General features: G+C 42.8%; 1 protein-coding gene across 1 annotated transcript; it reads left to right on the plus strand.

Annotated features, from left to right (window-relative positions):
- The first annotated feature begins 5,825 nt into the window (after positions 1-5,825).
- Positions 5,826-11,878, plus strand: cldn11a (claudin 11a). Its single transcript, XM_066677934.1, has 3 exons — positions 5,826-6,253; positions 8,424-8,588; positions 9,826-11,878. Exons 1-3 carry the CDS (start codon positions 6,028-6,030, stop codon positions 10,083-10,085), a joined length of 651 nt encoding a protein of 216 aa, XP_066534031.1. The 5' UTR covers positions 5,826-6,027; the 3' UTR covers positions 10,086-11,878.
- The last annotated feature ends 2,689 nt before the right edge of the window (positions 11,879-14,567 follow it).

A 14,567-nucleotide genomic window follows, 5' to 3' on the forward strand; every position in this document is an offset into this window, starting at 1 on the left:
TTTTTAAAAATATCCAGATCCATGTGGATGGGGTTTATTACTTTCTTTCTTTTTTTTTTTTTTTAAATAATCTGCCGCTTCATAGCTCCCCATGTTCCATGTTAGCCTTTATCTGATCCTCCTCTATCACACAACTAGCCCCCAGTCCGTAACCCCACCCACCCCCAAACACTGAGAGAGTGAGGATGAGCATGAATCTCATCAGAGACACTGAAGCAACTTTGCTGGAAAGATCAATGCATGGAGGAGAGCGCACACTGCCCAGGAGGAGGAGAGCGCACACTGCCCAGGTCCATCACATCACCTGACGAATGCTGGGACTGGGCTGTCCTGCACAGTGCCTTTGAAAGAGTAGGACCCCTGGCCTCAGACTATAAGGCATCACCAGGGATGCTGTAAACTGATGAATTTAACTCTCTCTCTCTCTCTCTCTCTCTCTCTCTCTCTCTCTCTCTCAGTATGAAAGAGATCTTCTGGGAGCAGTGGGATGTTCTCGATCTCCTTTGGACAGTGAAAGACATTGAGTTCCCTCATCAGAACAGCTCGCACTTCTCTGGACACAGAAAGTGTTTTCAGCCAAAGCTTAAGGACCAACCAGATGTGTCCTCCCCAGCCGACGGACGAGGGGTTCATGGGAAGCTCAGTGTGGTGTATTGGACAGGTGTGTACGGTGTGTCTCCCGCTGAGCTCGGCAGTTAAGATGATGGAAAAACACACACCTGGCTCAGTGGGAACCGTCCAAATTTTGGGTAATGACTTCCTGAAGATGGCTAGAGATACAGGTCCAGAAAGTTCATGATTTAAAGGAGAACATCCTCTAAAAATGCTAATGTGACTCAAAACAGCCTGACATTGATCATTTACTACTCAATCTCCCAGGAATATTTCTCCATCATCCTCAGGCTGAGCTGTAAACACAGAGATGGAGAGGGGTGGTGAATGGAACCAGATGTCCTCCTCTAAAAGCCACTCACAGAAAGTGAGGACAGTAAATGTTGGGGACAGTGGTGGTAAATGGAATTAGATGTCCTCCTATAAAAGCTTCTCACAGAAAGTGAGGACAGTAAACCGTGGGGGACAGTGGGCAGTGGAGGTGAATGGAACAAGACATCCTCCTCTAAAAGCACCTCACAGAAAGTGAGGACAGTGAATGGTGGGGGAGTCCTCAGCTCTGGTGGAGTTGCTGGAGTTTAGATGGGTTTTAACCCTGAGGCTGGTGAGTGAGGATCAAAGCCAAACACACACAGCTTGAGAGTAAAGTCCAGATAACCTTCAGACACCGGCAAAGTCAGATACGACCAGCAGCTGATCCGTCCACACTGCCACCACCCACCTTCCTCAGTGAAATCAGCCAAAATGTAACATTTTAAATCTAATCTCTGATACTCCTCACTCTGGCCTGGCTCTGCCCATACTATAAGATCCATTAAAGGTGCAATAAATCGTTTCTAACACCTAAAAGTACTAAAAACTACTATGAAGTGGATTATGTGTTATTTTGATGTGTATGTGATTGAAAGAAACGGAATCTTTTACTTTTCCACCTGGGTCCTGGTCCTGGAAGTGGGTTCTTTTTTTAGTCAATGTTCTCTCGTGGTTGCAAGTGAGCAGAGGGACTAAACCGTGATGTGTAAACCTTGCAGAGCGCTGATTGCCCAGAGTCGTTACTCTATGCCATGCAATGCAGACATCCAGCACAAACTCTACATCTGTAAAGATGCTCCAGCTACAGCAGAGATCACATTTGTTTTTATCTGACTCACAACGGCAGCACATGAAATTACGCTATTGTCTTTTGAAGATGTTCAAACACTCCTTGGATGGGTGGCAGACAAAAGAATCCAGCTGGACGCTGCAACAAGGCCAGAACAACTCTGCTGCTCTGTCTGAACAGATGAACCTTTCAGTCCCAAACAACAACATCAAAAACATGCCAATACATGATGAGTAAACAATACCTAACATTACCGCCGTCTTTTTTGTGGTTTCCAAAGGCACCTTTTCCCATTAGAGATGAGGTTATGAAACAACACCGGTTAAATTTGGGAGCAGGGGGGTGGGTGTGCCGTGGGAGTGGGAAAGCCTCACTGATGTAATGCATTGGAAACGCACAGTGTGTAGGCTCAGTTTTCAAGAGGTTGTTGGTTTTGGTCCTCAGAAATACCTTTATCATCAGATACCAGGATTTCTGGAGAGCACATGTGACCCCTGTCTCTGGGTGGGTTTACCCTCCCTCCCTGGAACACTGCTGTGAGGATTTGATGGAATACATTCACATAAGTCAGAAATGTGCTAATGCTAGCTGCTGAACAACTCTCACATTGTTGGAGACAGTGACAGTATGGACTGAACAATGGCAAATTTGCTGTGTGGTTTCCAAAAAGGTTGCTAGGGTATTGCTAGGCTGTTGCTATGGTGTCCCAGGTTTCTTATTACCTTTCTAGGCTGTTGGTGGCTGCCAGGGTGTTGCTAGGTTGTCACTATGGTATTGAAGGGGGTTCCTAGGGTGTTGCTAAGCAGCTGCTATAGTATCCTGGGTGGTTGCTAGGGTGTTACTAGGCTGTTGCTGTGGTGTCATGGGTGCTTACTAAGGTGTTTCAAGGCTGTTGGTGGTTGCTTGGATGTTGCTAGATTGTCACTATAGTATCCTATAGGGTTGCTAAATTGTTGCTTAGCATTACCTATGCTATCCTAGGTAGTTGCTAAGGTGTTGCTAGGCTGTTGCTAGGGTGTCCCATGTGCTTGCTAAATGACATATTTACTATATTTTCCTAGATAGTTGCTAAAGTATTTTAGGCTGTTGCTGTGGTGTTGTAAGTATGTGGCTAAGATATTTAAGATGTTGGCTGAAATATTACTATGGTGGTTGCTATGGTATGTATGGTGTCGTGTTTCTGTGTGGTTGCTCTGGGATCCAAGGTGTTTGCTGGTGTTAGTAGGTGGTTTGTGTCAATGGTGGTTGTTAAGGTGTTGCTTTGTGGTTGCTTGGTATCTATGATAGTTGATAGGGTATTTCTGTGGTTGCTATGTAACCCAGGGTGGTTGATTAAAAGTCAGTCAACTTAGTGGTTGCTTTGGGATCTAAGATAGTTTCAATTGCTGAAATCAATTGGACAATTATAATTAATGCTATAGTTACTGAACAAACAGTGCACTAAACTGTAAGGGTGCATATTCAGACACGGCTTGTTTTTGTAATGTGAATGAGTTTCTGTGTGAAAGATGTGAATGGTGAAATTACTGCATTTCTAGAATTTGCCATTAATTATCTGTGGAAAAAAGAACATTTATGAATGGCCTCTATCACTCCCTTCTCTCTCTCTCTCTCTCTCTGATAGTCTCTCCCACTCTTTTTCATTTCTCTCTCTCTCTTTGTTTCTTTATTTCATTCACCCTGTCATTCCTCTCCTCTTTCTACCTCTGCTTTCTCTATCCATCCTCCCACCTCTTTCCATCTCTCTCTCATTCTCTCCCCTTTCTCTACCTTTCTTTTCTGCCCTTTCTCCACCTCTTTTCTCTCCCTCCCTGTGTCTCACCCTCTCATTCTCTCCTCCCCACCTCTCGCTACAATCTTTATGTCTCTCCATCTTGCTTGCTTTTTCTCACCCCTTACTATTTTCTCTTGCTCTCCTTCCTCCACCCTCATATTTTCTCTCTCCCTAAGTCTCACTTATTTTTTTCCCTCTATCCATTTCCTTTCTTTCCTTCTTCCCCTTTCTGTCTATTAATTCCTCTCCTCCTCCCCTTCCCCTTTCTTTTCAACACTTTCTCCACCTCCCTTCTCTCTCTCTACCTCTCCCTTTCTCTTTATTCCCCCCCCCCCACCACCACCACCACCACTCTCTCTCTCCCAGAGGGCTAATGGGAGATTGAGGTGGTGTAATGTGGTAACAGGTGCAGCGCTGATATGGAGGACAAAGGAAGACATGAATATTTAGTGAAATCATGCATGGAAGAGAAACAAATAAAACAAACAAAATGACAACAAAGCCACCCACACACCCCTACCCCAATGGCCAGCTGTTGCAACTGTGTTGGCTCTGATTGGGGGTAGAGGTCATTAAATGTTAATCTCTCACTCCACATTAAAGAGTTTACAATTTACATCAAGTTTCTCATTTTCACACCATCACTGAACACATGTACCGTCCCCTACTGCCCCCTGCAGGACACAGGGGAATTACATTCACCGTGTTTGAGTGGACTGGACAACAGTGGGTCAACATTGAGGCCCATTCATCTCTACCGCCCTCTGGCGGTTGAATGCAGTACAACATTTAGTGTCCAGGATTAGAGTTAGGGTGAGTCCCAAGTCCTTTTTTGCCCTTCTTTCCTTCACTCTCAACATTACTGTCACTAAAGGTACAAACATTGTTGCATACCTTTAAAGGTACAGGTGTGTGTGTGTGTGTGTGAGAGAAAGAAAGAAAGAGAGAGAGAGAGAGAGAGAGAGAGAGAGAGAGAGAGAGAGAGAGAGAGAATGTGTGTGTGTGTGTGTGTGTGTGTGTGTGTGAGAGAGAGAGAGAGAGAGAGAGAGAGAGAGAGAGAGAGAGAGAGACATTGTTGTGTACCTTTAAAGGTACAGCAGTGGTGTAAAAGTCCAGTTGTGTTCCCTAAAGGTTCATTACATTCTCTGCTCTGTCTTTCTTTATAGAACTGTGTCAATAAATAAATGATTACATAAATAAATATAAAAAAAATAAAAAACAGAATAAAAGTCCTGGAGATGAAACTGGGCAAATGAAATAATACAGAATATTCATTCATTCATTATCTGTAACCGCTTAACCAGTTCAGGGTCACGGTGGGTCCAGAGCCCACCTAGAATCATTGGACGCAAGGCAGGAATACAGGGCGCCAGTCCTTCACAGGGCAACACAGACACACATTCACTCACACCTACGGACACTTTGAGTTGCCAATCAACCTACCCACGTGTGTTTTTGGACTGTGGGAGGGAACTGGAGCACCCGGAGGAAACCCACACGGACACAGGGAGAACACACCAAACTCCTCACAGACAGTCACCCGGAGCGGGAATCGAACCCACAACCTCCAGGTCCCTGGAGCTGTGTGACTGCGACACTACCTGCTGCGCCACCGTGCCGCCCTAATACAGAATAAGGTACAGTTACAGTACTCAGAAGAGTTCCACAATCATCAAATATATTTACAGCTAACTCGTGTTGTTTTTTGGTCCTGTGTAGTATCCTTTACAAAAAGGTGCCATATAGACCCATCTATAGTACATTTGCCATCAATCTGAAGAACCCCTTCATGATGCAGGACACTTTAATCACGCCAAAGGGCTCTTTAAGTGTTCAGGGTTCTAAATAGAATCATTTCCTTTAATAAAAAATCCTGTAGAACCATCATTTTTATGTGATGTACCTTATGTACTTTATGTGATTTACCCAGTGTGTGAGTGTAGGGGAGATCACGGCCTGTAGAGGGCGCTCACAGCACAGTAATGACTAAAACACAGCGTATGTATCGTCTTTACACAGCACTGAGAGTGTGAGAGTGAGAGAATGAACAAAGAAAGAGACACACACACACACAGAGAAAGAGAGTGGAGATAGATTGAGAGATGAAAAGTGTAAATAAGGCCAGGACAGAAAGTTGGTGTGTGTGTGTATGTGTGTGACAGAGAGAGAGAGAGAGAGAGAGAGAGAGAGAGAGAGAGAGAGAGAGAGAGAGAGAGAGAGAGAGAGAGAGCCCAGCCCAGAACATCTCCTGTCTCTGATTGGCTGAAAGTTGTGGATGTGTTGTGCTGTGCTATAAGAGCTTGGTGAGGAGTTTACGGAGCAGAAGAATAATCCTGGAACTGCATCTGTGTCTCCGTGAGTCTCACTCTGGAATATTGGAATAATTTGTAGGGGAATTTGGGATTGAATTTTTTTTTGGGGGGAATTAGGTGCTGGAGTTTTCCTGTGGGGGAGTGATCCGTGTTTACAGCCAGTCCCGGGTGGTTATTAAAATTTTATTACAAGGTTATTACAGTGTTATTAGGCATAGTTTAGGGTAATGGCGAACACTTGTCTGCAGTTGACGGGGTTCCTGGTCTGTCTCATTGGGTGGGTGGGTCTCATCATCGCCACGGTGACGAATGACTGGGTGGTCATCTGTAAATACGGGATGAACACCTGCAGGAAGATGGATGAGCTGGGGACTAAAGGGCTGTGGACGGAGTGTGTGATCTCCACAGCTCTGTATCACTGCAGCTCCCTCACACAGATCCTGGACCTTCCAGGTGAGACCCCCAGGGGTGTGCAGTCTGTCTCTGTTGAAAAGGCTGAAACTAGCCTGAAAAGCCCAGTGTCAGGAGAGTGGTTTCATATGAACGGACCAATAGAAATGTCTCAAACTCACTTGGAGTAAAAACTTTTTATAATAATAAACATTAAATATTTATGAATGTAATCAAGTTCACTGTGAGGATAAAGGCTTTAATCCAGCTTCAGCATTAACTCCCACCGTCTGTTCATAATAACAATCAGCAACCATCAGAGAAATGTGTAGTAATGTGGAGTTCTGAGGCCGTGGAAGAACGTGTGGAGAGAGCCGCACTGTTTAATTTTTATTAACAAAGCCATACTGTGAACTCAACTTGTAGCTGCCATGGTTCTCTCTAGATCTCTCTCTTCTAAACGTTCCTCCACACACTTTAAAATAAGACCACACTAATAAAGGTTTATAAATGGTTTAAAAAATGGTTTATTACATGGTTATTAATTAGGTTGTAAACACTTTAAAAGTCATTAATAATCCTCTGTAACAGAAGATGTGACAGATGTATCCTCTTTTTTGTCTGATTTGGAAAGTGCCACAACTCACTGAAAATGTGAATTGACTCATTTCATACCTTAATGTACACACTTTATTATTAATAATGTGTAAATTACTCTCTGTTGGAGGTTCATTAAATGGTTAAACACATTAACAAATATGTGCTGGAGCTGACAGGGTTAATGAAGACTGATGGAGGGGATACAGTGAGGTCAGTTTTCAGCAAGATCTGAGGTTTAACTGTAGATGGATGTGGGTTCACTGTTGCACTTTCCGTCTGTGTGTTATAACTGATGACTAATGCCTTTTAATGTATTAATTAACAGATTTAGAGTGTCTTTTTCTAAAGTGGTACCATCATTACTCTACACATTTAAAAATGATTGTTCTTTAGGGTTTAGAAATAGAATTGAAGAGTGTGTATGTGGCTCCTGAGCTGGACTTTGTGTTTGTGTTGTTTGTTTGTTGTTGTTGTTGTTTTGAACATTTCTAAAGTGTTTGTTGTATTATGCTCCATTGTATAATTCCTGTAAGAAGAAATGCTGCGTGTCTGGGACAGGTGTCCCTCAAAAACTGATTGAATCTCAGGGGACTGTTGTAGGTTTTAAGGCAACATTCGATAAATTTTACCTTGAAATTCCAGCAACAAATACATTGTGATGGTCCACTGAGCTGTAATAGGCACAATAGAGCCTCTGTTGCTGCTAATCCAGGCTCGGCACTGCAGAAACTGCACTGTGTAACTTTTGGAGGAGGGGAAGTAACTAATAAAGCACTGATATATTTACAGAAGCAACCTGGCTCTGTTTTCACACACACTGAGTAGTGTGAGATGTAGGGGGTCAGAGGAATCTGTCAGATCCCACATGTCTAATGTTAAACTAATAAAACTATTAGAATTTGTGTTTTAATACTACAGATTTAATTTTTAATGTTATTTATTAATAAAGTAGTTTAAATGCTTCAGTTTTTCTTTGTCTTACATGTGCTGTCTGACAAAAACAAACCCATCTTTACAGGAAGTGAAACACCTTCTTCACTTTCAGTGGAAGTCAGTGTAAAAAGATTTTAGAAAAAAAGTCATTTTGAAGCCTTTCTATTGGTCCATTCAGAGAGTGGTGATTTGTTTGTATTTAAAATTAACACTTGAAAATTATGGTTCTACAAGGATTCTTTAGTAAAGGAAATGGTTCTATATGGAACCCTGAACACTTGAAGAGTTTTTTTGTTGATTAAATGTTTCTGCATTGTGAAGGAGAATGTGCTGTAGATGGTTCTATACAGCAACTTTTAGAAAAGGGTTCTATATAACACCAAAAAGAGTTCCTCTATTGTAACAAGCTTAACACCATAACAACAGAGGAACTCTTCTCTAAAAGGTGCTGTATAAAACCATCAATAGCACATTCTTCACCAATCTGAAGAACCCCGTGATGATTCAGAACATTTTAATCAAGCAAAGGTTCTTTGAGTGTTCAGGGTTCTCTACAGAACCATTTTCTTTACTAAAGAACACTTGTAGAAGCATTGTCTTGAAGAGTGTATGTCTGAGTATGTTCTCTTTTAGTGTAGATGGGGAGTGCTCTCCTCCGAGTGTGTGGAGTTATGTTAACCCTGATGTTGCTGGTTTTCAGCATACATGCAGACGGCACGGGCACTGATGGTCCTGGCGTGTCTGTTGGGTTTACCCGCCTCCGCTGTGCTGCTCGTCTCCATGCCGTGTGTGAACCTGGGGGGTGAAGAGCAGGGGGCTAAAGACAAACAGATCCTGCTAGGTGGAAGTCTCACTCTCATTGTTGGTATGTATCTCCTCCACTGCATGTAATCTCAGTGTTACACACATCGTAAAAAAACAGCAGCATGAGTGTGGATGAGAAACTTGAATACTGTAAACCAGAAAAGGGCAGAACTCAAAATAGTTAGGCAAACAGTTGCACAAACATTCACAATAAAGTATTTTTCTGCCACACAGTGTAGTCTATTAACAGCGAGCACTGTTGCTAAGCAACATGAGGGTAATTCCTAGCCACTCCATTGAACAAAATATGGTCACTCAGGGTTTTTTAGTTGAGCAGAAATACTTACATTTCTGTCCTCTTTCTGAAGGGACTCTTATTCTAGAGGAGAAGGAGACGTATAGGGCTAGCCTTGGGTTGTGTTTTTAGCCTTTAGCTCAAGAAAGTGGCTGAGTAGCAAACTTGAGTTTAAAACAGCATTAACATGGCACATTAATATGGAATTCAGATGTTGTGAGGAGGTCAGAGGTGTGCGTATATTGTGCATTTTTCTGGCTTAGAATGTGGCTCAGCCAACCAAATTTTAGGACCAGTGTTTTGACAAGTTGTGCTGCCTTGTTGAAATGTGCTGCCATATGTACTTTTATACATACATTTAAATTAAATAGTAGATAAGCTAAATGTGTATCAGAAAATGCTGTCTACAGAAGAAGGAAATATGCACAGCCCAATTACCCTTATTAAAGAAATATAAGAAAATTACAGTGAAATTATTTTATACTTTTTTTTACATTTAATTCACCATGTACAGTTTTGGGCCATTCAAGCAAACAATAAAAGTAAACTAAGATTGTGTAAAACACTGAAGAAAAATAGATTTATCGCATAAAACACCAGAAAACATTAACATTTTGAGTCTGAGCATGCAGAGAGCTGCAAAGCAGCACATTTCCACAAGGTAGCACAATTCGTCAGAAGAGTGGAACTATCCATTTTATAATGCATATTATAAATGAAGAGTCATGTGACAGTGCTAAACGTTTTGAAATTAAATTCTGTCCAATTTCTAATAATTTTTTCCACACCAGTTGACTAAAATATTGAAAAACACTTTGGAAAACTTTGCCTCTACTTCTCTGCACTGTGCTAGCTAAGTGATTACTAAGTAGTGGCGGTCGCTAGGACCCAGGATGGTTGCTAGGAAACCAGTCTCCTGTGTGTTGTGCTGTGTCAGTATGACTGTCCAGTTTACTGTACTGAGACCCGTTTTGTGTGTGTGTATATGTGTTTGTTTTCTCAGCCCTGTGCGGGATCGTCTCCACGGTGTGGTTCCCGATCGGCGCTCACAGCGAGCCGGGTCTCATGGCGTTTGGCTTCTCTCTGTACGCGGGCTGGGTGGGGGCAGCCTTCTCCCTGCTGGGTGGCTGTCTGATGGTGTGCTGCTCCGTTGAGACTTCTGCGCCGTACTCCAGCTCCAACCGTTTCTACTACTCCAAACACGAGCAGAGCAACCCCAGCATCCCCGGATCCTCCAACCACGCCAAGAGCGCTCATGTCTAACAGAGACATTCAGACACACACACACACACACTCTAACATCTCTCTCTCTCTTTCTCTCTCTCTCATATACTATCTCTACTATCTCTTTCTCTCTCTCTCTCTTGCGAGCACGTGCACTCTACCATCACTCTCTCACTCTACTGTCTCTCTCTACCATCTGTCACTTATTCGCTACCATCTCTAGCTCGGCCTAAATTTCTAACTGGACACCGGGCCTCAGGATCATCCTCAAACTGGACAGAGTTAGATAACCCAGACGGGACAGAGATTAAACCCCGCTGCCCAGAGGCCCTTATGCTGACGTCTTCCTTTAATGCGTGTTGATCTCCTGTTGATGCTGAGAGAGCGCTGCACTGTGCTTTGTTTCATTTCTGTTCACATCAGGCCGTAATCACTAACAGGTCTCATCTGTGTTTGATTTTAATTCTAAATGTGATGTTAACTTTATTCAAAATCAATGGTAGAATATTAGAAATATTAGATTACGTTTAAAGAATAAGAACATGATGTAAACACAGTGATGGACAGTGTTTCAGTGAGGGTCAGAATAGGGAACAGAGGAAGTGAATGGAACCAGATGTCCTCTAAAGTGCCTCACAGAAAGTGAGGACAGTAAATTGTGGGGGACAGTGGACGTGAATGGAACCAGATTTCCTCCTGATGTCTGACCATAGTTTGGAGAAGGTAAAGAAGAAGGAGGGGTGTAGACAGGCCATGAACAGAGTTCATGTTCCTTGCGATACATTACGTTTAATTCATGAGAGAAGGAGACCACGCCCAGCACAAGAGCCATGCCAGGAGTTCCACCAAGTGTTGGTCTCCCCACCCAGGTCTGGAGGACAAGAGTCAGCTTTGTCAGGAATGTCCAGTTCCTCTGAGAGGTCCCCTTTATTACCCTCATTTAGTGACGTCCAGTGTTCCTCACTGAGCTAACGGTGCCACTGGAGGAGGGAGTAGAAGCTGCTGAGGCTGAAAACAAAGGCTGGGGAACCACAGTTTACTTCGCTTTTTCAGTACATCAGCAGGTGTCTTCCTGAAGGACATGGGGGTAACTGGAGTACTGAAAAGAACAGGAGATGTTCTGGTGGATGTGTGAGAGGCTTTAAAGCAGTAGCATGTCAACACCTACCTGTATAAACAACGCAGGACAACACTGGCTTTCTATCTGTCAGGTTCTTATAGGAATATTTCATTCGACCTTAAATGGTGTATTGATTAGTCTGATGCCTATAAAGAAGTTTCCAGTCCACCTTAATCAGTGCTGAATTTGAGTATTCTTTTCCACCTTAAATTTTTCAGGAGTTACATTCTGGTTCTTATTAAGACTTTCCCTTCCACATTAATTAAATCCTCATTTGAATAATCATTTTTCCATCTTAAATGATAAAGCAGACACATTCAGTCATCCTTGGTTTCACATTAAATAGTGCATCGTTCAAATTTTACATTCCATCTACAATCTAATTCCAGTAGGGATTTTTTTTTCACATTAAATGGTGCCTCACATCAGAAACCTCATTATCACTGTGTTCACATCTCTGAGCTATGGAGAGAATTCTGGAAAAATGGTTGAAGTGGCCCTTTGCTCTCTCTCTCCCTGTGTGTATTTGTTAATGCTGCACTGTCTCAGATGCTGTGACCCAGCACTGACCAGGCGGAGTTTCTGGAGCTGACAGAGAAGTGTCTGATGTTAACTGTGGTGGTCTGTAACACCTTATCCAAGTGCTTTATTTATTGTAACACTTTGATATTGTTTATGTTACGTTTGATTAAATAAACAGTGATTTTTTTTTACCTGAAAAGGCGTCTCTGAACTGTAAAGTGAAGTCTGTGGAGATAAATTTGCAGCAGATTTTCTAACTCTCCATTAAACTGGACGTAAGGTGATGAGGATGTAAAATTGTTAAAGTAATTTTAGTTTTATATTTAAATATTTTAAATCTCTGAGAATCTGATTATTCATTCATTCATTCATTCATTGTCTGTAACAACTAATCAAGTTCAGGGTCCAGAACCTACCCAGAATCACTGGGCACAAATTGGGGTCAGGGTGCCAGTCCTTCACAGGGCTACACCTGTTCTTGCAATTAGGATATAACTCTTTCCATGGCTACACTACCCTGTTTTCCATCACTAAGGTACACACATTTCCGTATTTATATTTCACCTGTCTCCATAGTTACACTACTTCTGTTTCCATCCTTACACTACATCTGTCTCCTTGGTTACAGTATACCCCTTTTCATGGTTACACTTCATCTTTCTCCTTGGTTACATTATGCCTCTTTTCATGGTTACACTTAACCTGTTTCCATAGCTCAGTTGCTTCCTGTCTCTATGGTTACACTACACCTCTCTCCAGGGTGACACTACACCTGTTCTCATGGCTTTGGTGGTGGAGAAGTTTAGATTTGAATATGAGAGTAACGTGACACCATTGGGTAGCGGTGTGTGTGTGTGTGTGGGGGGGGGGGGTTCTGCCTCATTTATATCAGTGAAATCTATAATTCCAGAGAACACATCAGAGCAGCTGCACATGAGCCAAAGATCACCAATTAGCCAAAGATCACCATTACCTATGCCAAATGTCCCACAGTGTTTCCCAAGTGCCAAATGTCCCAAGTGTGAAGTGTTTCTAGCTCTGGTGTGTAGAACAGTGGGACAGTGTTCTCTGGACTGATGGAGTTCTTCTGATATGTGGAACACTGGAACTGTGTTCTCTGGAGTGAAGGAGTTCCTATTGTGTGTGGAACATTGGAACTGTGTTCTCTGGAATGATGGAGTTTTTCTGATATGTGGAACACTGGAACTGTGTTCTCTGGAGTGAAGGAGTTCCTATGGTGTGTGGAACACTGGAACTGTGTTCTCTGGAGCGAAGGAGTTCCTCTGGTGTGTGGAACACTGGAACTGTGTTGTCTGGAGCAAAGGAGTTCCTCTGGTGTGTGGAACACTAGAACTGTGTTCTCTGGAGTGAAGGAGTTCCTATGGTGTGTGGAACACTGGAACTGTGTTCTCTGGAGTGAAGGAGTTCCTCTGGTGTGTGGAACACTGGAACTGTGTTCTCTGGAGTGAAGGAGTTCCTATGGTGTTTGGAACACTGGAACTGGAACTGTGTTCTCTGGAGTGAAGGAGTTCCTATGGTGTGTGGAACACTGGAACTGGAACTGTGTTCTCTGGAGCGAAGGAGTTCCTCTGGTGTGTGGAACACTGGAACTGTGTTCTCTGGAATGAAGGAGCTCCTATGGTGTGTGGAACACTGGAACTGTGTTCTCTGGAGCGAAGGAGTTCCTCTGGTGTGTGGAACACTGGAACGGTGTTCTCTGGAGCGATGGAGTTCCTCTGGTGCATGGAAGAGTGGAACTGTGTTCTCTGGGGCGATTGAGTTCCTCTCGTTTGTGGAACCGTGGAACTGTGTTCTCTGGATCGATGGAATTCACTCATGAAATTACTCCATCAGTGCATGGGAAGCAGGGAGGTACAGGTTAGTGTTGGAGACATGGAGATGCCTGGTTCCATTCACCAACACTGGAAGGAAAATTGAATCTCTACTGTGGGGATTGATGGCATTCAGCCACAGAGATTCCATTGTTCCACAGCTGAGAGTTGTGCAGCTGCTACAGAGCATCTTGTTCCAATCGCTGTCCAAGGAAAAACATGTATCTCCATTTCTCCATATCTCCATGAATCGACCAATAGAAATTACTCTGAATTCAACGTTTTTACATTGACTTCCACTGAAAATTAAGAAGATTTTTCCTTCTCCTGTAAAGGTACTGTTTTAAAGGTACAGTACGGGTTTTTCTCTGGACAGCGATGATGCAGACAAATCCAGAATATTTGACATAAATGTTTTTTTTTTTTTGTTTTTTTTTTTTTTTTATCACTGAAACCTTGAAGCTCTTGTGGGAAACAAAATGTGTCCTTCAAGAGTTCTGATAAAATAATAAAAAAAACACGAACAGGAGGAGAAAGATGACAAGGCCAGATTCTTGTGGCTTTGGTTCAGAGTTGTTTTGCATATATAAACTTTCTTACAATCCTAGTTTCCAGGAATCTCTGAACATTATTTAAACCACAGTAAAACAGGATTTTGTGCTGAGTTCATTCTCCTGTGTTTTATTTAAAGACAAAAGCTGAAAGAACAGATTTCCACAGTTGTCTCTGAACTGGACCATACTCTGTAAATATAAACACATTTAGAATCTGACGCCTGCAACTTGGTCCAGAAAAGTGGTGACAGAGGTGAAATAAGAGCTAAGACTTTATAGAATTTTCCTCCATTTAGAAGTGCTCCACTATAAAAAAGAAAATATAAAAGGGATCAAAGGAGCATCCACCAAAAGGTAAGTCTCTGCAGCAGAGAAGCGGTGTGGCCTCCACTCCACTATGGTCCACACTCAGGGAGGGGTCATGGTCTCTACTAGGAGAGGGGGTGTGTCAAGGCTCATTGTGGGGTGTGGTCATCACTCAGAGAGGGGCATG

This window comes from Hoplias malabaricus, chromosome 1, assembly GCF_029633855.1.
Source record: "Hoplias malabaricus isolate fHopMal1 chromosome 1, fHopMal1.hap1, whole genome shotgun sequence".
Taxonomy (NCBI): Eukaryota; Metazoa; Chordata; class Actinopteri; order Characiformes; family Erythrinidae; genus Hoplias; species Hoplias malabaricus.